Below are 23564 nucleotides of genomic sequence, written 5' to 3'. Positions count from 1 at the left end.
TCACAATTAGCCGGTTAGCCTGCAGTCAGTTTCATTGTTTTTTATTGCCATTTATAGCTGATGATCGCTATTGTGAGTTACTCGCCGCAATAATAGGATCGGAACTCCTCTCCTCGTCTAATCTCATCTCGTATCGTCTCGTCTCGTGGTTAACGAAACGCCGTTGCGGTAAAGATTCGTAGCAAAGACAAAAAAAATTTTCACTCATGCATCTATACGTGTTTGGATCGAGCTAATCGATTTATTGTATGATTGAAACTTTGGAGAATATATAAGAAAATTATTAAACAAAGCAATTATCCGATAAATTTAATTACGTGTGTATAGAAGAGAACCGAGGCACCGAGGACCGATAATAATTCTTTCTTTTTTTGTACTTTCGGAAATAATGGGAGAGAAAGAGAGAACGGAAAGGTGGAAAAAAATACTACACGATGAAGAAGGGAGGGATTAGCGAAGCCTCTTGCTTCCCTCGGGGTTTCGTTCCCGATCGTTTCAATATCGCGCACCGCGCACAGACAATTTTCTTTGACCATTAAAATCACCCCATTCCACCTTCTACACAAGCAGGTGGATATAAGGTAGCTGCATCCCGCGATCTGCACAAGTAAAAAAGAGGATATTTTTTTTTACCCACCCTTCTTATTTTTTTGCACCTTCGTATAAACAGCGTCCCATTTACATAAATAAGGCGCTATGCAAAGAAGAAGAAATTCCGACTGATGATTTGGTACTACAATTGAGCACTGGGAGTAATTTCACCGTAAGTAATTTTATCGAAATTTATGTCTTGACTTTCGAATGCCTGACAATCGCAGAGTTTTTACTAAGCTTGAAATTTTTCGAAAAATCAAAACTCGTTTACTCACTATCAAAAAAATCCAAAACTATTAAAGGCTGTTTCTTTCGTGTGTGAGAAGATGAGATGAGAGAAAATCGAAGAAGATGCGAGTTCGGGTCTGATGGAATTGGCGTGGAATATCTTATACATGATGTAGGTGTAGGGGGGGAAGCGCCTGACGGTTTGACTCGGTGAAGGCTCAGGTCGAGTCGCACTTGCACGCTTTTCTCTCTCTCCCTCTCTCTCTCTCCCTCCCCCTCTCTCTCTCTCTCTCTCTCTCTCTTTCCTCTATATCGATTATTCGTTCACACTTCCCCCCCAGTCCCCCCGCCGCGAAGAATGGCGGACGCGGGCAACCCTAAAGCCCTTACAAGAATCCGAGCCACCCTCTTCTTCTCCCTCGGTTCATCCCCGAATCACCGAACCTGCAGCAGCCTACCGCCTCCACATTTTCCTCTCATCGTCTTCTTCTTTCAAATGAAAAACAAGACGAGAGGAGAAGAGAGAAGAGTAGATATGTCAGAGAACGGGCTTGACAAAAAATTCAAAGGGCAACGTAACGGAATGATACTGAAAACAAACATTCGGTAAGCTGCAGATACACACAAAATAAAAAAAAAAAAATATCTATCGACAAGAAGTAACAGAATCGACTGAATACGAACTGGAATACAAAATAACTAAAAAGTGGGACGCGTTATACGAAAGGCAAGCTATAAAGTAATTAATGTGTAAATTAGATAGAAAAAACAAAAAATTAAAACAAGTACAAAAACAAAGTAATAACAGTTATAAATAACAGTCGAAAAATGGGGTAACGAAAGATAAACCTGAGGCTAGAAAAGAAAGAAGAAAAAAAAAACAATGGCTGACGAAAGGGAAAAGAATCGTTACACAAAACTGTATGACTCATAGATTCATTTTAATATTGTCTTCTGCTTTTTATATCCAAGTTTTTGATGGGATGGGGTTGTTTTTCAAATTTTATGGGTGTTCACTTTATGGCCGAGAATACGGAGACCGACTCAACGTTAAAAAATTTCTACCGATAATCGAGACTAACTCTTCGACCTTTTTCCACCCCCTCGCTTGGGGTATCTCCTCTCTTTCTACGTGTAGTTTTTTATTTCACTCCCTCGCATTTGGATGTTATATTTCGTCGAGTATTCTGGCTCTCTCTCTCTCTCTCTCTTTTTTCACCCCCACGAATTTTATACCTGGCGCCACCCGAGCCGCGGCTGACACGTCGTTTGAAGGAGGAAAGGGAAGGAAGGCAAGTTATGTCACCTGTCAATGGCATCGCATCTCCCTCTTGAAGGAACCTAAAACTAGAATATGCGAGGAACGCAAGCCTAACCCACATAATATAATCCTTGTCGCTGAAACGAGGATCGATCAAATCGTCTTGTGTATACATGTGCAAAGCGGCACAAATAGCTTCCGGTATTTCGCCTGCCATTATACGCTGGCATATTTTGTATACCGACACTTTGAGAGCGGTTTTTGAATAAGCACACAAGAAAACGCAAACAACTTTGTTCTTTTCCTTCAAATTCCAAGATATGTTCTCTGAGAGCTATTGCGATTACGATGCGTTTTTCCTCAGCTTAAATACAATGAAAAATTATTTTATTTTTCTCTCGATGAAGAAGAAAAGAAGAACGCACGGTTCGACATATTTTGTTTGATAAGATCAAACGGGTCTGCGGGAATGGCTAGCAACGCTGCAGCATTGTGCTAATCACACGATCGAGCATCGAGAAGAAGAAGCAAAAGGATAGAGGCGGCCCAACGGTGAAGATAGACAGAGTTATGCGCCGTTAATTTGCCTCTCATTCTCGTATTACATGGAGGAGTTTGAGAATAGATCCGAACGTTGAAGGAGTGAAAAGGAGGCTGGTAGCACCGAGCTATCGGCAGCGGGATGATTTTCTTTCCGTAACGAATCATGGAAAGATTTACAAGACGAGCGGAAAGACGTAACACATGTACCATCGTCCGATGGAGTCAAAGCGAAGTGATAAGAGGGCCGAGGCGAGGAGAAAGAGTGCTCAGACCGAGTCTATTTTCCGAAACTGAGGGATTATTTTCACAGCTAATACCCACACTAAACCAATCCAAACGCCTAATACACCTGCTACGGACGATGCAGCTTCTCTAGTTTCTCGGGGGTTCGTGCCTCCCATCATCGTTTATTGCTTCTACGCGTGTGTCCAAAACTTGGAGGACATTCCTACACTGAGAAAAATTTCATTTGTTACGGTGACTAGAAAAATTCAGTAAAACAGGTATCGTTAAAAAAACTGTTTGAATATTGTTGGAATTATGAAAAACGAGGTACGCGTAATCATTTTGCGCTATTGTCGATCCTTTTTTGGTTATTGCAACGCAAAATCAGTTTGTAAGGTTTACTCTACTTTTTTAGCTAAACAAGGCTTTAACGTCAATTTATTCTTGCACAAGCATTAAATTTTCGCAACAGTTATACAAGAAAATATAGTAACAGTGATCGTAATGAGAAAGAATAGTAACGGATACTAGACTTTCTGGTAACAGCTGCAAAATTTATTTTCATTTTCTACATAGAACTATATTTTTTGATTGTGGTAAAAAATGAAAATAGTCAAAGATTGTGGAGTAACCTGAACAAAAAATTTCTCTCAGTGTAAAAAAGAGGAATTACTTCCATCGCTAACGAGCAATATTGGTATACCTTCGATTTTCTGACGGCAAATATTCTCTCACTCTTAGTCAACGTTGCACAACCTTGCTTTTAATTCTTTCTGTTTCAGCCTTGGTTTCACATTTGTGTTTGCAGGTTATTACATTGAAAGAGAAATTGCGGAATGCACTTGCTTCGAAAAATGGGAGAAAAACACAATACAGCAAATCGTTTGCCCAGTGTTGTGTTCTAAAACGCAATGTTGCACATTGTTTCAAACTCATCGGCTAGAGCGGTGCCCAGATTTTGCGCCAATCTAGTATCAGCTCAATGCTGCGGAACAATAGCCATATTGATGGAAAAATTTAGTATCAAGGTTAAAAATAACCTCTCATAATTACACGAACGAGCTAATGATGATACAATCTCAGGAATAATTGATTCCGGAAATGACTCAATAAGCCAAGCATAGTTGAGTTTGCAATCAAAACAGTGAATGACTTTTTTCGAGGGTTCGATATCGGGTTACGCTCAAGGCTTGTTAGAGCGCACGGCAATTGGGTTTAGTAAGTCATTCGTTTGTCCGGTCAATCAGTCAATCATTCAGGTAGGCAGGCTGGTGTAAAAGGATAAAAGGGAAGAAGGCAAGGGTTCGGTTCCGAAGGTTTGGTTCTACAAGCATCGGAAGCTTATTTGTGCACGAGGTTGAAGTAACGCGATCGTAACACAAAACATTGGGAAAGAACTCGCTATTTTTTTTTTTTTTAATCTTACGACGACTTTGAAGGAACTAGCAATAAGATTTTGAAATATGAGCGTGTTTTGTTTTATTACAAATTTTTACCCAGCATCAAATGTTACGATAACGTTACCAATTTCAAAATGATTATTTGCCGCAGATTTCCGGTTTCCGTCTCGGTGTTGATGTTCAACGATCGATTCGATTCCTTTCCCAGGACCCCGTGCACACGTTATATATAATAATGATAATGACGACGATAATGGCGGTAATAAGTAGCAGGCAGCGGTTGACTTTCGTTTATTTACGCCCGAGCGCCGAATACACACGCACGCGTAGTTTTAATTCCAACAAGCTTCGTTAATTAGGGTAAGTTGAGGCGAGTTAAGGCGGGGTAATCTTCGTATCTAGATACGTATCCTGGTAGATACGTACGGATATAATAGGCTGGCAACGACAACTAATTACCCCCGTTCATTTACCGCATAAAGATTATAGTATCGTAACAACACAAGCATATTGTGTACGACATAATACGTGCGATGTCGGAATTTGTACAACTCGGATTACGGAGGTCAATTAGATAATATCGACTGTTGGTAAAACAGACGCGCATTCGACACTCCCGTAGCAATTTCGAAACGTCGTTGTAAAATTTCAACCACCTCCAGCAGCAAGCGAATGGAAAAAATATCGGCGCACGTTGTAGCGAGATTCAAAATTTAGTGGCATAAAAATAAGGCAACCTGTTTCCAAAGATCAACCTAACCGAACTAAACAAAAGACATTAATTCTTCTACGACGAATCGGAAAATCAATGAAAAATACGCTCAAGAAAATTGCAACAAATCGCTATCCAGCCGAATTCTACATCTTAAAAAAGTCTTGTAAAATACGCCATTGATTATTATTATTTCAAACCAAAGTAGTTAAATTACCCAACAACGAAAACTAAACTCTATAATGAATTGTAATAGGTTTAAAAAATAGTAGTCAAACCAACTAATGAATATTGTAGGAAATACCTGAGTAGCGGAATTATTCAAGAGTACTAAAACTAAGTGATTATTTATTTAATGGTCTTACCGAGAAGAAACGAAAGTACAAAAAAAAAAAAAAAAAAGAACGGTCGGAAAACATCGACACGGCGCAAGGTCACAGGGTGTTAAAACAGGTAAATTGATTCTGAGTAATTATTCTCAAATTACGGACCTCTGACTCCCAATGTATATAGTATATAGTATATATATATATATATATATATTTACATTCCTTCCTCGCTTACATAAGCCTAGAGACAAGTAAACTTCCAGCGCATGTATTTATAATGTATAACGTATATACACGGTGCCTAGCCTATGTTTGAAAAGGTTAATATATATATAATATTAGTTATATATAAATATATGCACTCCGAAAAGCCGTTTTCCGCGTGTATTAAATACAGTCACAAGCAAAAAGGGGGAAACAAAAAAAAAACCTCCCACGTACAGATGCTGTATATATATATATATATATATATATATATATATATATATATATATATATATATATATATATATATATATATATATATATATATATATGTATAACATACGGTAAAATTTATCACCGGCGATTAACAATATTACCAACGACCAACGACCTCGTTCATGCGACGCAATTACAACGCGAAAGATATCATCCGCCACCGCCGTCGGTGCTGGGAGTGCTGGGGCCGATGTAGATGGGTACATAGAGAGACCCACGTGTACATAAGTTTCACAATTGAGAGTAAAAGTGTATAGGTAAATATATCGCTGGCTAAAAGAGTGTGGGTGGGTAGTTATGTGTGTGTGGGTAGATAGGAACGACCAGGTTTCGACTGGACAGAGGGAAGGAACCGAGACTCTTTCTACTCGATCCGCTGCGTGTGTATTAAAATTCTTCTCTCTCGTTATAACACCGTTCGATATAAATCCGCTCGTTATAAGACCGCTTCTTCCACGAAAGAAAACTTTTCCCATCAATTCACTCACCGAATCATCAAATAGAGAAGATTTAAGTTGGTCCAACTTTTTTTGTCATAGTAATCCCCCGAGCCGGTCTTATAAGGAGAACGAAAAATGTTACCTAGAGATTCGCGTACCCTACCGTTTGGCGAAAAAAATTATACATATAAAAAACAAAAACTGTCGCAATAATACAAATTTGATTGCTCACCTTGATACTGTCGTAGCAAGCGGTGACTCGTCCATTTTGTACCTCAACGTTGGCTGGTGGATGTGCAAATTTGCACTCCGTGTCAGGCCTCGTACATTTGTTACGTTGAAACTCTCGGCACACTTCCAACTGTAGCCACCTCGAATCTTTTCCGTTCAATAGGTTATTCATGTTTACCATCGCCATTTCTTTATTTATATCTCGTTCTTTATATAGTTTTTGTTTGTTAAGGTTTTTGTTTTCTTTTTTTTTTTTTTTTTTTGTTTTTCTTTTTACTGCTTTATCACCAAACTTCAACTTCTATTCGATATATTATTTTAATCGCGGAACAAAAAGCACAAATTTTTTCATGTGTTCATGCGTATTTAGTTGTATTTTCTTTTTCGTTTTAACTCCTTTTTCGTCGCTACTTTCTATCTCTGTTATCAACTTTGTTTAAAGTATACTTTCTTTCTTTTTCTCTCTCTCCTCTCCCCCCTCTCTCACTCTCTCTCTCTTTCTTTCTATCTCTCTTCCTCGCTCACTTTCTCCTTTTCGCTCTTTCTCTCTGCCTTTCTTCTATGTGTGTATATTTCTTCTTTCACGTCTCACTAAACTTGGAGAAATGGAGAGAAACAAATTGTAAAAAAAAAAAAAAAAAAAAAAAAAAAAAAAATTAGTATTATCGATATTATCGCTACTATATATAATTACTGATATCACTATTATTATTATTGCGCGTATTTGTGTACGATATATACATAAATATATATTATGCACAAATACACTGAAAAATAAAAAGCAATTTTCTTGTTTTTTTTTTTATTTATTGATTTAAACCGCACTTTCGATATTAAACACAAACACTTTTGCAGAAATTTATCATCGTCGTATTATGTATTATACTGTTATTCGATTTTATGGAATATTATTTATACGTCGTAATTAAAAGGGAAAGTAATTTGATTTTGATATTGTTTGCAATATCATTTCCCAAGTCCCGAATACGAATTATCGAACGAAACGATGAATGGATCGATCAATCATCCAATTATAGGTACAATCAAATTGGTTTTTACCGTTGTTGCTTTCATTCGCAGATCTACCACTGAAACTTATTGGACGTTTGATAACGCCGACGGCAAAGTCATCGGCTGATAAGAATTAGCTGACTATTGCAATCATCGCTATAATGACCGCTATTATTATTGATTTTCTTTGTCATTCTGAATCTACGACGAAATGCGTTATCGCTTGATTTCCTTTCGGAAATTGATGAATCATTTTTTGCTTGAGAGTTATTAAAAAGAAAAAAATAACTATACAAAAATTGGCCCGACTATTTTCAAATATACAATAAACAAGCAATTTCGCGAAACAAATTTGGTACGTCGTATAACTATTCTACGTGATTGCGATTTCAGATTGGGTTAGTTTCAAAGATTCTTGATATCGTTTAAATTTCCTCTACTTTTTCATTATAATAATATATCGTTGATTTCACGTTATTCGAGTAGAAAATGGAAATATTTTTTTCTTTTAATGTAATGCAATTTTATCCGACGTTGATTATTATAATTATGTTTTTATTATTTCCCTCCCGCAAAATAATCAAAGATCAGCCACTGAATTTATACATCATCATTGATCATTTATTACTTTTTTCGTTTTTTCCCTCCGTCGTTTTCACCGTCGTCGTTGTTATTTATTATTTTTTCTTTTATCGTTATCGTCGTTTTACTGCACCATTTTCTGTATCGTCGCCATCGTCATCGGGTAGCGCGGTATATTAAAAAAAAAAAAAAAAAAAAAAAAACTCACAGAACCACTGAGCCTTTGTTGTTCTCCTGAAATCACAAAAAAAAAGAATATCCTGTTAGCCTCAAGCGAATGATTTAAGCTATTGATAATACGATTATACAACGTTATGCACACGGACATACTACGTGCCATTCATTCCCATACATTCAACTCTCTTATCGAAAAAAATCATCGCATGGTGATTAGTATGATTATGTATACTTTTCAACTAAAGGAAAAAATTATCAACTCACAGATACAATCACTTATATACATACACTGAGAGTAATATTTTTAGTTCCGGTTACCACTCAGACCTCAACTATTTTCATTTTTTACCACAATCAAAAAATATAGTTCTAGGTCCAAAATGAAAATTAATTTTCTAGCTGTTACCGGAAAGTCTAGTATCCGTTACTATTCTCTCTCATTACGATCACTGTTACTATATTTTCTTGCAACTATTGCGAAAATTTAATGCTTGTGCAACAATAAATTGACGTTAAAGCCTTATTTAACTAAAAAAGTAGAGTAAACCTCACAAACTGATTTTGCGTTGCAATTACCAAAAAAGGATCGACAATAGCGCAACATGGTTACGCGTACCTCGTTTTTCATAATTCCAACAATATTCAAACAGTTTTCTTTAACGATACCTGTTTTAATGAATTTTTCTAGTTCCTATGACAAGTGAAATTTTTCACAGTGTATAAATACATGTATATTCGATTTGCAAACTTTTTAAACGCGCGGGGATTATGTATGCATGGGTTTATAGTATATTATGGGTAGACACACACTCACACACATACACCATGTATATATCGAGGTCAGCGTCAATTCACGCGCGTGCAGCCTCTACAGCCGCCCTCGTCGACGCATGCGTACAGTATCGTATATAAGTACAGGTATGTATAGCAAGTTGTGTATATATATATATACATATACAATATATATAGTAGGTACGCGTAACGCTACACCAGCTTTCGAAATTCGTAAATTATCGCTCGGACAGATGGGATCATTGTTGCCGATAATATCCCTCGCGGTTGGCGGAGGGAGATGAAGGGTGTGGAGGGGATTCGCCCAAAATAGAGGGAAAGAGGAGGAAAAAGAAAGAGAAGAGGGAAAAAGCGAGGAAGCGCTAGTGACGTTATTTAGTACGACGGGAGGGAAAAGCGGACAGGGAATGAAGGATGAGAGATCAATCGAAAGGGCTGAAACGAATAGCCCAAGACCACGAAGAGAAAAAGTGTCGTAAATTGGTCGAAATAATTCAGGGATAACAAGAGAAAGACTTCCATGGATAGGTTTTCACAATTTATTAATCGACACATAAATTTTTAGAAATTACGATCGGCAATATTGATCAGTTGAAATTTTTTTCGGGAATTATTGGTTGGATTTTTTCTAGTTACTGTAACAAATGAAATCTTTCTCAGTGTAGGCTAAGGAATAGGTAGGCGAGAGATAGAGAGAGAAAGAGAGTGAACAAGAGAGTACTGCATAGTCGGTGACGGCAGTCAGGCAGCATTATAAACCGACGAAGCAACGGCGGCAGCTTGTCACGTGGCTAAAATTAACACGAGACACACCCACCCACCCACCTAACAAACCGAACCAACTGAACCACCCAACCATCCAACCAGTCAGCCATTCACTACGACCACGGTTCCTAAGCATAATCATCCGCGATTTCATCGCCCGAAACTGGTTGTGTTTATTTTGAGAGGGTAAATAGTCGTGAAAAATTTGGCGTGACCTTAAAATTTATGCTACCGTTCTCAATGTTAGCAGAAATTTTGTCCTTTCGAGTGAGTAACGGAGAAATCGAAACGGTCAGAACATATATTCTCTCTCGTTTCGTGTTCCGATTTCGACGAATGAGCATGAATTGTTTTTTTTATCAATTCTTGGAACCATTGTTTCTTTTTGTTTTTTTTTTTATTCCACCCAATTTTTGGACGACGAGACGTTTTTGATGATTGTAGAATCGTCAGTTCACATTTGACGGCCACTTCGTGATAAGAACTTTCTTTCGGACTTTATCAGTGGGGAAACCTTTTTCCGTAAACTTTTCAATATTTTTTCGATGCAAATGAACAGCGCGATTCGTTCAGCTCCGTGTTAAGAGGATAACACTTCGATTGAATTCCAGCTCAAACAACTTCGATTACACCTGTTGAATCTGTGCCTTACAATTACTTTGTCTCGACTGGTCTGGACTAAAACAATCGTTTAAATCAATCGGGAGTTCATTGATGTTCAAAAAACATTTCCCAAAAGTTGATCAATGAGCCGTTTGAAATTGGTGGCAAAGAACCTAAGCGCATCCTCGAACAAATGTTATAGTATGGCACTTGATAGAAATTGACCTAAATTCGTACCCTGAAGTTGATATTAAAGTCATGCAACAGTCCTACCTTTACCGAGCGAGCAAACTCACTATATCATTCCTATATATTAAATAAACAAATGAACGGAAAGAGCTGAACTTTCGACCGTGCGTCGCTCTTTCGTAACTGAATTGAGGAAAGTGACTCATATCCAGAAAATCGTCAAAAAATTTGTGGGTCTTCGACACGTGCTCCCATTTCTACATTTCTGGCACTTCAGGGGCCAAACAGTGCATAGTTGACATACTTTACGCAATCCCGGAAAGTATCTCAACTATGCACTTTTTGGCCCGAGAAATAGTAACATATATCACAAGACTACACCGTTATTCACGATTTTCGGGATATGAGTAATTTTCCTGAATTCTGCTACGAAAGAGCGATGCATTGTCGAAATTTGAACCCTATCCGTTCATTTGTTTATTTTATATAGGAAGAAAAAGGATGAGTTTGCTCGGTCGGTAAGAGATTGAACTGCTACATGATCTTATACTCGAATACGTCCTATTTCGGCGCTGTGCTACGTTATACTGCTTATCAAGTTGTGCGACTCTCATAAAATTTGACACTGCTTTTCCAATTTGTTCCAACCAACAGCAACAACAACGAACAGAATTATTTACAACAAGCCCGTGAAGAAGATTCATAGCGTAAAAGTGATGGGGGGGGGGGGGGGGCAGAAGATTTAAGAATGATAACACAAAATCCAAAACAGAGAGGCTAATGGAATGTAGACGTGAAAAATTAATGTTGAGAAACAAGGAGAAGAGATGATATATGAGACGGGAAGAAGCTAGTTTGGTTTATTTATAAAAAACACTACGAATAGATGGATGTAATGAATTTTTCCCTCTTTCACGTTGTTTCCTTCTGTTCGAATTTTTCTATTCTTTCATTTTTCGGTAATAAGTAGCAGGCAGCGTTTTTGTACATGTACATTTATTCATATCTGTTATTCAATATCATCATCATCATCCATTTATCAAAATTCCCTTTCACTTCTTTTCCCCATAAAGTGTTTGTTAGTCATAATCGTTGTCTCATCAAAATTTATTTGCATTCATTCATTCATCTTCACTAGAATGATTTATTGATTGTCATTTTATAAAAATTATTCAGTCATTTACCAGCCACTAAATTCTCGTTTGCTCAATTCTTCTTGTATAGTTTTTTTTTCTTGCCTATCGTAATTGCAGTTACTGTAACTCAGGCATAGACGATCATTTTGATCGCGGAACAAAGCGATTAAACAATCAGTGATTTCCATTCGGTCGTGTATTTTCACAAGATTACTTTCACGAGTTCTGAGCTCGCCGATTGAATCAAGACAAATGCCCAAGCAACACTGACACTGGGAAAGTTGCGAATAATCGTGGAATCACGCAATCAATCGACCCTCGTAGTAAACGGTGTTGAATTTTCTGAGGCATTAACCATGCTTGAATTCGGGTATTCATCCGGCGAAAAGTGATTTGGTAACTTCAAGTCATGTGAATTTATTTCAAGTTTGCCCGAGCAACTTGAAGTCACTTGAATTTCTCGTCTTTTCAACGGAATTAATCTTGTTGCATTTGCTTTGTGACCGCAGCTGAATTCTCGACTTGTGTAACCGAAAGTCTTTCGAATTCATATGCTTACGGTCCTGAGGGCTCCAACTGATGGGACAAACGCCTCATCGCAGAATCTTCCAAACTTCTCTGGAAGTATTCTGCCGTGCATTTTCATTCTTATCGATTTCCACTGCGCTTGGCGCGAGACTCCACCGAGTCTCGCCCGATTCGCAGACATGCGTCACACCGACGATGGCAGCGACGATCAACAACACTGCTCGCTTCGTGCAATGTGCAATGCATGCAATAACAGCCAGACTGCAGCTGCAGCGCAGCATATTAGCAACAAACATTGTTATCCATTCGAGACTGTTCTCTCGACTCGTTAACACGGTCTAATTTGTTGACATTTTGTCCTTGTCGGCATCGTCGTCGTTCTCACGTAACGCAGACAAAAATGAGTTTTTCTCATGGAAATACTGTGCAAGCACATTAATATTGTGTCCAGCGATATCAGAATTCAATATTCATGTATAATTTCCGTATATTCCTGCTTATTTTTTTCAAAACTTCCGTATATTCGTGTATCATGATCTCTATGGCGTTTGTCCTTTATTGTGATGTAATCAACGTTGAACACCGTCGTATTCGACGATGTGTAGAACTGACGAATTCGGGTGGAGTCAAATATGTAGAAAAATCCAAAAATAAAAGGGTCACAATACCGAATTTTCAATTACGCGCAAATGTATTTCAAAGATTTTCAAAATTTAGAAAGTCAAAGTAAAGAATGGTTAAAACGAAAGGTAAAGTATTAAAAATCAGAATACAGAACCGTCACAATGCTGATGTATTCGTTGTGACAATTTTATATTACAGCTCTTTATACTCTATTCTTCCTACATTTTGACTTTCTATGTAAGTTAAAAATTCTACAATTGCAGCGATATTAAGAATAATTTCATTGCAAATTCCCGGTTGCTGTGGGAAATTTCCGTATAAGTCCAGTATTTTCAAGGGCACTTTGATGTTCCTGTATAATTTCCGGTTTTCCTGGAATTCCCGGTTGCTGGACACGATTAAAATAAACTCAGTAACAGTTACCAATTTATTTATTGTTTTTTCCTTATTCGAAACTTAATCAATCAATACGGTATACATACAAAATTGTCACCCGCAAAAGACTAAAACGATAATTAAGAAATATTGATCTTCAGAGAAACGTTATATGTGAAATACTTATTATTTTATCGTTATTAATGGTAAAATAATTATAAATATGTGTACACCATTTTGTTGAATTTTTCAAATTATAATTTTCAACCATTTCGATGCCTCTTTTACTTGTTATCATTCCATTTCTCGTTAAAACTATTTGTACATTCAAGAAAATAAATGAAACCAGAAATGACTACGTACGAAGAGAATAATTTTTCCTCAGCAAACTGAAGAAGATGACTCTGAATGAAAAATATCGTTTATACTTGCAGGATTGAACTGATTTGATGAGTGAAGATTTTATGACGAACTGTTCCCTTCTACTTTTCTATCTCGCGGTAGTGTTTTTTTTTTGTCTTCTTCTTCAATCCGCTTTTGCCTTCACTTTTCTACATATAGCATACTTTATTTCTCCTTTTTCGTCGTCTTCTCCTTCTTTCTTCGCTTTTACGTCTGCAGTTCCTTTTTCTCGCGTTGTATTAAATTATACGACGATGAAACCGGTGAATTATTCGACGCAGGAAAAATGAAGGCTACCAAAAGAAAAAGAGAAACAAAAGACACGAAGAAAGAGATGGGAAAGCAGAAAACACGCGTATGCTCACTGTACACACACAGATAACAATATTGCCGATGTGTGTTTGCTGCCACTCATCTTCTCATCGGTTTGACTAACTGACTGGCTGACTGATTGGATGAGAAGATTTCTGTTTAACAAAACTTATCTCAGTTGTTAACCACGCGTGTTGCACGCGTTAGGTGTATTATTAATCACGTTTTCAGCAGAAAGCAAGAAACAAAAAAAAAAAAATCGATCAACGCGAGTCAATCATCAGCATCGTCCTTGTTTCAGGTCCGTCGTCATCGTGGTAATAATATGGTTTATGAAATAGGCTGATTGATTATAAACAGTGTATATATATACATGTTGCGTATTAATACGATTAAACGTGACGATGATGTAACTTAAGCGTTTCATGATAATACTTTGCGGTAATAACAATAATAACAATGATATTAAGTATGGGAAAAAGAAATATCACGTAACTACGACGATGGTGGAAGCACAAAACAAAAGGACGCAACAAAATATCGTTTAATGTGACTTGGAGAAAATTTCAGAATATTTTATATCCATGGATTAAATAAAACTAAAAATTAACAGTATAAAACACAGTTTGTTCACCGTTTTTGACTGAAATGCTTAGTATATTTTTCTTCAATTTCTTTCTTCAAAATTGCGACTTGTGCAGTATGGAATGTTATAAATGGGAAAAAATACTGCGAAACCTAGCAGACAACTACGTAAAATGCAGAGTTATGGATAAAAATTAATCCGATAGAATTCAGAATTGGAAGAATAGAATGAAGCGATTATGTTAATTGAAAAAAAAATAAATAAATAAATAAGTAATGTACGATTCTGAGCGTCAGTGTTACTTTACACCAGTGAGTATATTTCCAGTACAACCTTTTTATCGCCTCCCTTTTCTCAGTCTCTAACTTCTGACCGACTTCACTCTTACACAATCATTCTTTTTCAACTCTCATACTTCTTTCATAACGCACCTGAGAGGTGCAATATACATCTACACACACACACACTCACACACTCACACATGTATTCAAAACACAAATATGCATAAATAGATAACCGCATACACACACACACACACACACACACACACACACACACAGTCGCGTCTAGCATAAAACAAGTCACAAGAGCGTGGGTAATATTTACCTACGAGTTCTGCAAACGGTGAAGTAGCGAAGAAGAACAAGTGGAAACTGAATCGGAATATCCCCCTTCGGCTGGTTTTACGTCAGTTTTAAAAACGCGGTAGGAACGCGATATTCACAAATAATCGAGGAAAACGAGGGACTGGAGAACAACAACGATCGAAGCGATAAATTATACACGCGGCACTCGACGAGCGATGCACACAGGGCGATTGTTCACGTGATACTCATCGCACGGAATCAAACCGAAAACCAGTACGATTACAAACACCTCCGTTGTATCGCTGCCGCTGTTGCTACCGCAGGCACGCACAGTTTTCTACCGGTATGACGCCGCCACGACTTGGGCTCGGGACTCGAGCAACGATTCCGGCGAACGAGTGCCGCCTCCTTCGCTCCGCTCCTCGCCTCTCCTTCTCAAGTCATCGATGACGCCGACTCAGTACCACGAGTTGGTTACTCCAACGGCTGCTCGCCGCCTCGCAACGCTATCACGAGTTCCACGCTCCGCGCTCTCGACGTTGGCCCAACGATTCTAATCTTTCATAAAACTACAGCACCATTATATTTTCTTACTTCGTATTTTCGTTACTTTCTTGTTTATCCTTTGTACTACACACACGTGTATATTTATGTTATCGATGCTGCTGGTCTTCTCTTCTTCTCTCCTCTTGTGTTTTGTGTTGTTTTTTTTTTTTTTTTTGCTTGTATCAGTTTCTTTACGACGAATTCGAAACTGGCTCGAGTCGGTGGATTTGTCCTCGTTCTGTTGACTGTTTCTTAGGTTTTATCATCGACCAAGTCTTACTATCAAACTTTTTCGCGATAGTTTATAACTTTTGATTAAAACCGTGGGGAATGAAATATGAATAAAAATTAAGATAAAAATTTACAATTGTTCACGCGTATGTAATGTTCGTTTGTAACATACGTTTCGCGATATGACGTTTTATGTACTCGCCAGATGCACCAGTATAACGTAATGTTGTTTAATCAGTTGACAGCCAACGGCTAACCAATGAAACTTTGACCACGAGAACACAGAAAATCACACCAATCGAGAAACCGTTTGCGACACAAGTTTTTTCAGCGTTTTATTCGTTCAACAAGTATAATACGATGTTGATTTGGATAACCAATGTATGTATGCAGTTCGCAGTCACAACGTTTGGGATTAACAAGAAGCGCAGACTGTGTTATCACCCCGTTACGAAATATTATCTCTGCCTTTTCTTTCCACCACGATGATGACAACGACGACGACGACGACGACGATGTTGATAAACATTATTTTGATTATTAACGCGCGATTAGAAACATTTTACGACAATAAACCTCGGAGGAAGGAAAATAACGAATACATAAATGTATAAATACAACAATTACAATTATTTTTACTTTTATTGTTGAAGCAGAACAAGATGCGCGCTAGGATGAAGATACATATACATATACATATATATATACATATACTATGAAGCAATTAGAACGAAAATAATATATATATATATATGTGTATATATATGTATATATATATATATATATATATAGATATATTTATTTATTTGTTATTTTTCGGGGTAAAATATGGAGGCGAGAGCGATGCTGGTTAGCCTTGCTTGTGCTAGCGGGGGCCTGGCGCGACTGACTGACGAACGCGGCGGCCGCTTCGCCTCCCCCCTCCACATGCCCCGCGGGCGTCGAGGAGAGTCCACTGCTGCTCCCCACCAGGCACCGCGAATATTCTCCTCCCTTCCCCTCCGCCCACGCGCTACGCCGCGCTACTCGATAAATCTGAGCACTGCGCATGCGCGGAATCGCCACGGCTCGATTCCCACCCGAAAATTCGCTCCTAGTCCTCCTCGCTCGCCGCGCTGCTGCACTGCTGATGTGCCGGCCACCCGGACCCCAGACCCCCCTTCTCGGCCTCCTTGCGACCCCTTACTTCGTGTATTCTGCGCGCCACGAAGGAGTTGGGAAACCTTAAGCTCTTTTACGCTGCCGCTGCCGCTCCTTCTCTTCTCGAGCTTAAGGTGGTTCGTCTTCCATGAAATGAAATGGTAAATATATGACCTTGTCTCCCGCGATATGTGTGAAAGTTGAACCACCTCACTTCGTACATCGAGACCATGTTTTAGACTCCGTTGACGGACGAATGGAAGATAAAAACGCCGTATTTGATATTCGAATACATGCGACTTGATTATTCACCGTACACGTATGGTTTCCGCGTTTCGTTCACAGTGCATGGATAATATACCTCGTTCTACGCACACACGTGCGCATACACATAAGTGTTATAACAACGGTAATAGACTTTGGAAAAATTGATGCATAATTGAGATTACGTAACATGACTCAATGATGGTCTCTGATTTTTTAATTAGACATTTATATTTAAATTGAAAGGAGTACAGCTAAATGCTCTTCCGTAAATTTAGCGCTATTCAAGGTTGGATAAACGTGTCAAGTAAATGAGAAAGGAGATTTCAATCCAAGGGGCTATTTACTTGGGAAGGCGTATTTACGCTGATCTCCGATGGCTTTGGGAGTCTGGATATTTTTGGAAGACCGTGCAATTCCTTGGAAGTCTTTGGAAGTCACTACGGAGTTATATGGAGTCTTCTGGAAGTCATCGGAACTCATTGGAAGTCAGCGGTAGTCAACGAAGTTTCATTCTTACAAGCCGTATTCCATTTTATCATTAGTCTGTACCAAAATTAAAGTAACGTTTGAAAAATATTTTAATTATTACAGTGTCATGATATTTCGCACTTCACGATGAGACCAAACTCAAGTTTAAAAAAGGTTTCACGTATAATGATGTTGAAATTATTTTAATTATGTGTGCTTCAACGGTTTGTGCTGAAACCGAAATAAAAATAAAGTATGATCAAAAGGATAATTGTTTTAATTTCGTACATTACACTCAATCGAGCCCTTGACCTCGCGTTCGACACTACATAACATCCAAATTTACTACGCGATATGATACACACACCAAGATCAATTGCAACTACACGCTAACTACACGCAAAATTTCAAACAAAATTCATAAACCGTCGAGGACCATCCGAAATTTATATAGTTCAACTTTGTATCTTCGCATCGAGATGATCATAAACCACATTAGCGAAGACTTTTCTTCGACGAATTAGAATTAAATCTACCCAGGAGTTATTGAGTTATTCGCGCTTGAAATTAATTACTACAGCAACGTTGAAATTGCTTGGGAAATGTGCAGAATTATTGGAAATTACTGAATATCATTGGAAGGCACTATTAGATTGACTTGAAGCCATGAGTAGTCTTTGGAAGTCATCGGTAGTCAATTGAAGCAATTATTAATCTTTGGAAGTAATTAGGAGTTATTGGAAGTTACTGGAAGTCATTATGGAGTCATACGTAGTCTTCTGGAAGTCATGTGAAGTCTTTGGCAGTTAATGCAAGGCTTTAAAACGCGGAAGTTACTCCTAAACCCAAAAATGAAGTGAATAGCCCCGAGCTTCAATCCTAACGATCCGATTCGAAGGTAAAAGAGAGGAATTATGAAAAAAACATGAAACCACGGCCACAGCGTTGGACTTGCAGCAATGTATAATACGTACGCATATAGGAAATGAACGATAACTATGCGAGGCCATGGGGGCAGGAAGTGGTACTACAAGCGGTTTAAAGCGTGATAAGAACCAGAGCGTTCTCCATATTGTACGAACAATTAGGGGTACATGCCTCACGCAATACTTTGCGATTGAAATTTTGAACAGAGAAAGTGGGTAAACAAATTCTTGATGTTGCGAAGGAGAGAAAGAATTAACAAAAGAGTAAACCAAGGGATCAGCCTGCGTTTTTCATGTTACAAGGAATGTTAGAAAAACGAAAAGTTAATATTGTATTAAGATAAATTGTATGAAAGTTTCACACAAAAAGAAAATATTACACTGCCAGTAATACAAAAAGCTGTTTACGCATCCATACGTGGGCGCATAAAACTGCACGCGTGTATAAAATCGAAAGGATTATTTTGTTTTCCCGATTATTCGGTTAATTCCCCTGCTAAAAACCGAAAGAAACTTTACACAAAAACGAGCGTGATAAGAAATTGAAATAATGCAGAGTTTGCCAAGTTCAGAATTATATATTCTGTATCGTTCGAAAGAAATGTCAGTGGGTTCAGGATTACGTTTGGTGTGAATTTTCTTCTGTTCAACACCACGGCCTGACCGAGACTAATTTTTTTTTCGCTTTCCATATTTTTTCTTTTTGCCCTTCTGAACATCTGGACAGTGAGACACAAAACATGAGTTCCATACACATATTTTTATTCAGTGCATTCTATGTCGAATTGAATAAAGCGTTAAATCTTGACCATTTAGAATCACAGCCGTGTTTTTTTTTTTTTTTTGACATTCTCCCAGTTCCTGCAGCATGCTCATATATTTTGAGATTTCCGTCTGTTGAGGTCTTAGAAGTCGGTTATTTTTGATCTACGTCTGCATTTCTGTTCGTACCTTTTTTCCGTCTCATCGTTTTACCCTCTAAGAATTTTTCTGCTCGATTGTATGTGGTTTGTTTTTAATCAGGACTCAGAGCTATATTGTTATATGCAGCTTCTGTTTATCAAGAGACGCGGTGGAGTCGCGCGCAAAGTTAATAATTTACTTCTCCTACCTTGCGGAGTACTATTTTTTGCCGTCCTCTTTTTATCCTAATTCTTAACGTTGTCCCCTTTGTTGTGCGCACAGTATATGTACAGTGTCTCAAACACTAGGACGTAAATAATTCAGTTTTTCAATTTCGCTCTCTGTTTCTCCTTCGTTTTTCTATGCTTCTTATTCTTAGGCAAATAACCCCATATCATCTTCTTTCTGTTTGGGAACATTCCATTTAGTTCTTTTATCCAATCACTCATGAAATGTACGGTACAGATTTCCCACCTTTCAGCAATTTGCAGAAATTTTTTGGTAATCACATCGCGAAGCGAAATAACGCATGGACGACGGAACATGGAACACACGGAGTGAGTTTGCACGAAACGCGACAGCAGCGCAGCGCTTCGCTCGACTCGGACCAAAGAGAATTGGGCGGGAGACTAAACGGGGAAAAACCTGCTTCGATTCTCCGTTTTTCTCTTTTTCTCTTAAGCATTCATGCATGTCTCGTAACACTGCAGGCAGGTTGGCCATCCTCCGCTTCTGCAGCCCGTTCCCTCGGTGAAAGCGTTAACAATTCGCAATAATCCACAGAGTCAACGAGACTACATGGAAGCACGACAGAAACGGACGTAATCTTCAAGAGGAATGCACTACATCCGACTTCAGGAACATATAAAATAACGAAAAAAAGTAACAAAAACGGAATGAAGGAAATTCTTCAATTAAATCTGCATAAATATAACGTCACACATGTTCTTGCATTCGAGGTTACAATATTTGAAAAAATTTTCAAAATCGTGCTCTAGTCCATTCTAGCCTCATTAACTGAAAATTATCTCAAAGCAGCGTGATTATTGCTTTGCACCGCGATATCCGTCAAGAAGTTGGCTACAGTGGATTGTGGTCAACGTAAACCAGTGTTCAATTTCAAGATAATCTCCGGATATAAATGAGGTGCAGAAAAGCTTGTGCAAGTAAGAAATATTGATAAATACAGAATTCTTGGGCCGAAGTCATAGCTCGACTTGGTTATTATTATTGGCGTTCATCTTGACCAAACAAAAAAACCCCACCGCAAGCTCACGAGTTCCAACGATAAAAAGAGTCCACGCGGCGAGGTTCCAACAATTATAAAGGGTTTCTAAGGGGTTATAGTCGCAGTTTGACGTTACGGCAATTCGTAACTTATACATGACGCAAACACAGGCGTGTATGCGGCCCGAAGCCGGCGAGTATTAGCGGAGTAGGTAGGCCGTAATCTAATCTCACTGGCGCATATACGTATAACTACAGCACAAGATAAAACCTCAACGGTCGCCATGAGTCGCGATAAGCCTGGCTGGCGGCACAGGCGAGTCGCGAGGCGAGAGGCGCGAGAGGGGCGGGGGAGGGGGGGGCACAGCGGTCTAGGGCGGTTTGCAGGATGGCGGGCAGACAATCAGGCCATGCCGTGCCTACCTCCGCGTATAACCTCTCCGATGCGAACACACCTTGTGCCTTATACCGGCAACGCTTCCCCCCTTTTTCCCCACGCTTCCCCTCGTCCGGCGGCGTTACACTGAAACCTACCCTAACCTAACGTCACCTAACCTAACTGCGCGCTGCAGCGGGACGATTTGCTCTCGATTCGCCTCTACCTGCACTAGTTGGTACTGTAATTCCTTCGTACTTGCTCACGGCATGCTCGCAGAACCTGTAAATCCACGTCCGCGAGAAAAATAAATTTTAAACACCTGCAACGACGGGTAATCTCATTTGGCTTGATTAGAACGAGGAAAGAAGTTGGATTGAACAAAAATTCACTTGCCGGTTTGGTAAATTGAAACTAAAAAAAAAAAAAAAAATAACGTTTTAGTTTAGGTTGTGTGTATGCTTAAAATCTTGTATAACATGTGGATATATCAACATGGCGTGAGAGTGATTTTGCAAAGGAACATCGCGTCGTTTGTGTTATAATACGCTATGGTATTTTTATCAACCTATTCTGTATCCTCAGGTGGTTTGTGTAGTTAAGATATAGTCGTTACTTACAATTAGTTAAGATATTTTTATCGGTTACCATACTTATACTTGCTAATTCGTTAAAATGCCCTTGTTCACCTCTTAGTAAACAACCATTACCGACGTACGTATACAATATTCAAGCAAGTAGAATTTATTCAAAAAAAGCATAAAAAACCGTTGATTGCAAATCTGATTCAAACCAAAGAAATTTTATTCTGGACGGACATAGTGAGCCGATTGACTTACTCGTTCTTGTTCAAGTGTATTTTTTTTTCATCTTTTTTTTCCATTGTGTGTCATATACATTGGGCACATTTCGACCATCGTCGTTGGACTCTGCTGGCTCGGTTATCGGCTATCAAGCTATCGGTCACGCCAGCTTAGAGTGTCCGAATTGTTTATTGATCGGCATACCCCCTGCCCCCCTCACAATATTGTGTTTTGTTACATGCGGTTTTCGTATGACGACAATGGCAATCCCCGTTGCTTCTATCCGTAACTCACAATCAGTCCCAAATTCTCTGGCAGCGTTGTACGTTTGTGTCCCAGATGATACCGTAATGACATCTAATACGCATGTGAGCGATATAAATAAAATACCGGAATGAAAGAAACCGCTCAGAATTCGCTTGGTTTGGTTACAACCGTTTCAGCTACGACATAAAGTTCCTGAGTCCATGGAATGGAAATCCTGATCCATCACTCACGGTCCCCAATCCTTGTATGGCTAAGGGTTTTGGACTAATTCAACTTGCCGAAGAGCTTCTCGTTTTTGTTGAAAAAGGTTCCAACTACGTGGAAGATAACTTGAATCTAACCGTATCAAAAGATGTATCTTTAACCATCAGTGACATAACAACGTAAAAGGAGGTAGTGAGCGAATGGATACCACATAAAATCCTCACTCATTTGTTATAGCTCCTTGATTTCTGCTAGCGAGTATCTACAGATGAACTGGCAGATAAAACGACCTGACCAAACTTAACCTGCTGTACAGAATTTGGCCGACTATTATAATAAATCACGATGGGTTGAAAACCGAAGGATTCTTGGCATTCCTTCAATGCTCCGTTACTGTTTCCTGCGGCAGTGCTAGATATAACTTCTTATACCAACAAAACGCCGGTAATCAATCGTGTCTATCTCTGACCTCATATTGTAAGACTCTCGTTGTCGAAACAAGAATAAAAGAAGCTGCAAGCAAGAGAGAAGAAAAAAATAACCCAAAACCGGAACGGCTTTCACGGTACAACACAAGAAGCTGCATAACAAGTGGCTGCTGCAGGTTATGAGAGGAGGTGATGAGATCATGAGGTTGAACACTCGCAGGGGTCCGTTCTGCAGCACGCGCGACCCGTTGGCCCTTGGTCCATGATGTCTGGCCCTTAGCCCTCGGGTCGACGTTCCCCTCAACTCGCCTTTCGACCCGGTACCCCAAGAAACCCTGACCAGTCTCAACCAACGACATCCTTTTTATTGCACTTCTGCAAGACCCGATCACGTAGGGAAATCCGTCCAATTCGTTGGTGCTTCTGGTGGGAACCTTATGCAGCCTTCCAGAAATTTTGCAGCATCTGCAGCGCCATTGGAAGGGATTGGAAAATGTTCGACTCGTTCTTTTTTCTACGGTTCCTGTAACGATGCGTGAGAAAAGCTTCGCGAACGGGGTGAAGAAGATGTTGAAGTTGAAGGATCAAAAAAAAAGATGACGAGTATGAGGTATCGTTGAAGAAGAATCAGAAAACAATAAAATTTGAAGTATATGACAATGCCGC

At 38.9% G+C, this 23564-nt stretch overlaps 1 protein-coding gene across 23 annotated transcripts in view; it reads right to left on the bottom strand.

Moving 5' to 3' along the window:
- LOC124305747 (protein muscleblind) overlaps positions 1-23564 on the bottom strand; it is a 281356-nt gene that overhangs the window by 141970 nt on the left and 115822 nt on the right. For 3 of the 23 annotated variants that reach the window (XR_006908440.1, XM_046765475.1, XM_046765476.1), the window contains exons 1-3: positions 15132-16501; positions 8245-8270; positions 6445-7034 (exon numbers count right to left, since the gene is read on the bottom strand). Coding sequence is in view for 21 of the 23 variants with exons in the window: in XM_046765475.1 (XP_046621431.1) it covers positions 6445-6630 (186 nt within the window). In the remaining 2 variants the exon portion in view is untranslated. The other 20 variants (XM_046765468.1, XM_046765466.1, XM_046765465.1 and 17 more) reach the window with 17 other exon arrangements.

This window comes from Neodiprion virginianus, chromosome 5, assembly GCF_021901495.1.
Source record: "Neodiprion virginianus isolate iyNeoVirg1 chromosome 5, iyNeoVirg1.1, whole genome shotgun sequence".
NCBI lineage: Eukaryota > Metazoa > Arthropoda > Insecta > Hymenoptera > Diprionidae > Neodiprion > Neodiprion virginianus.
The sequence above is the reverse complement of the archived record's forward strand: the minus strand, read 5'-3'. Positions and strand labels throughout refer to the sequence as shown.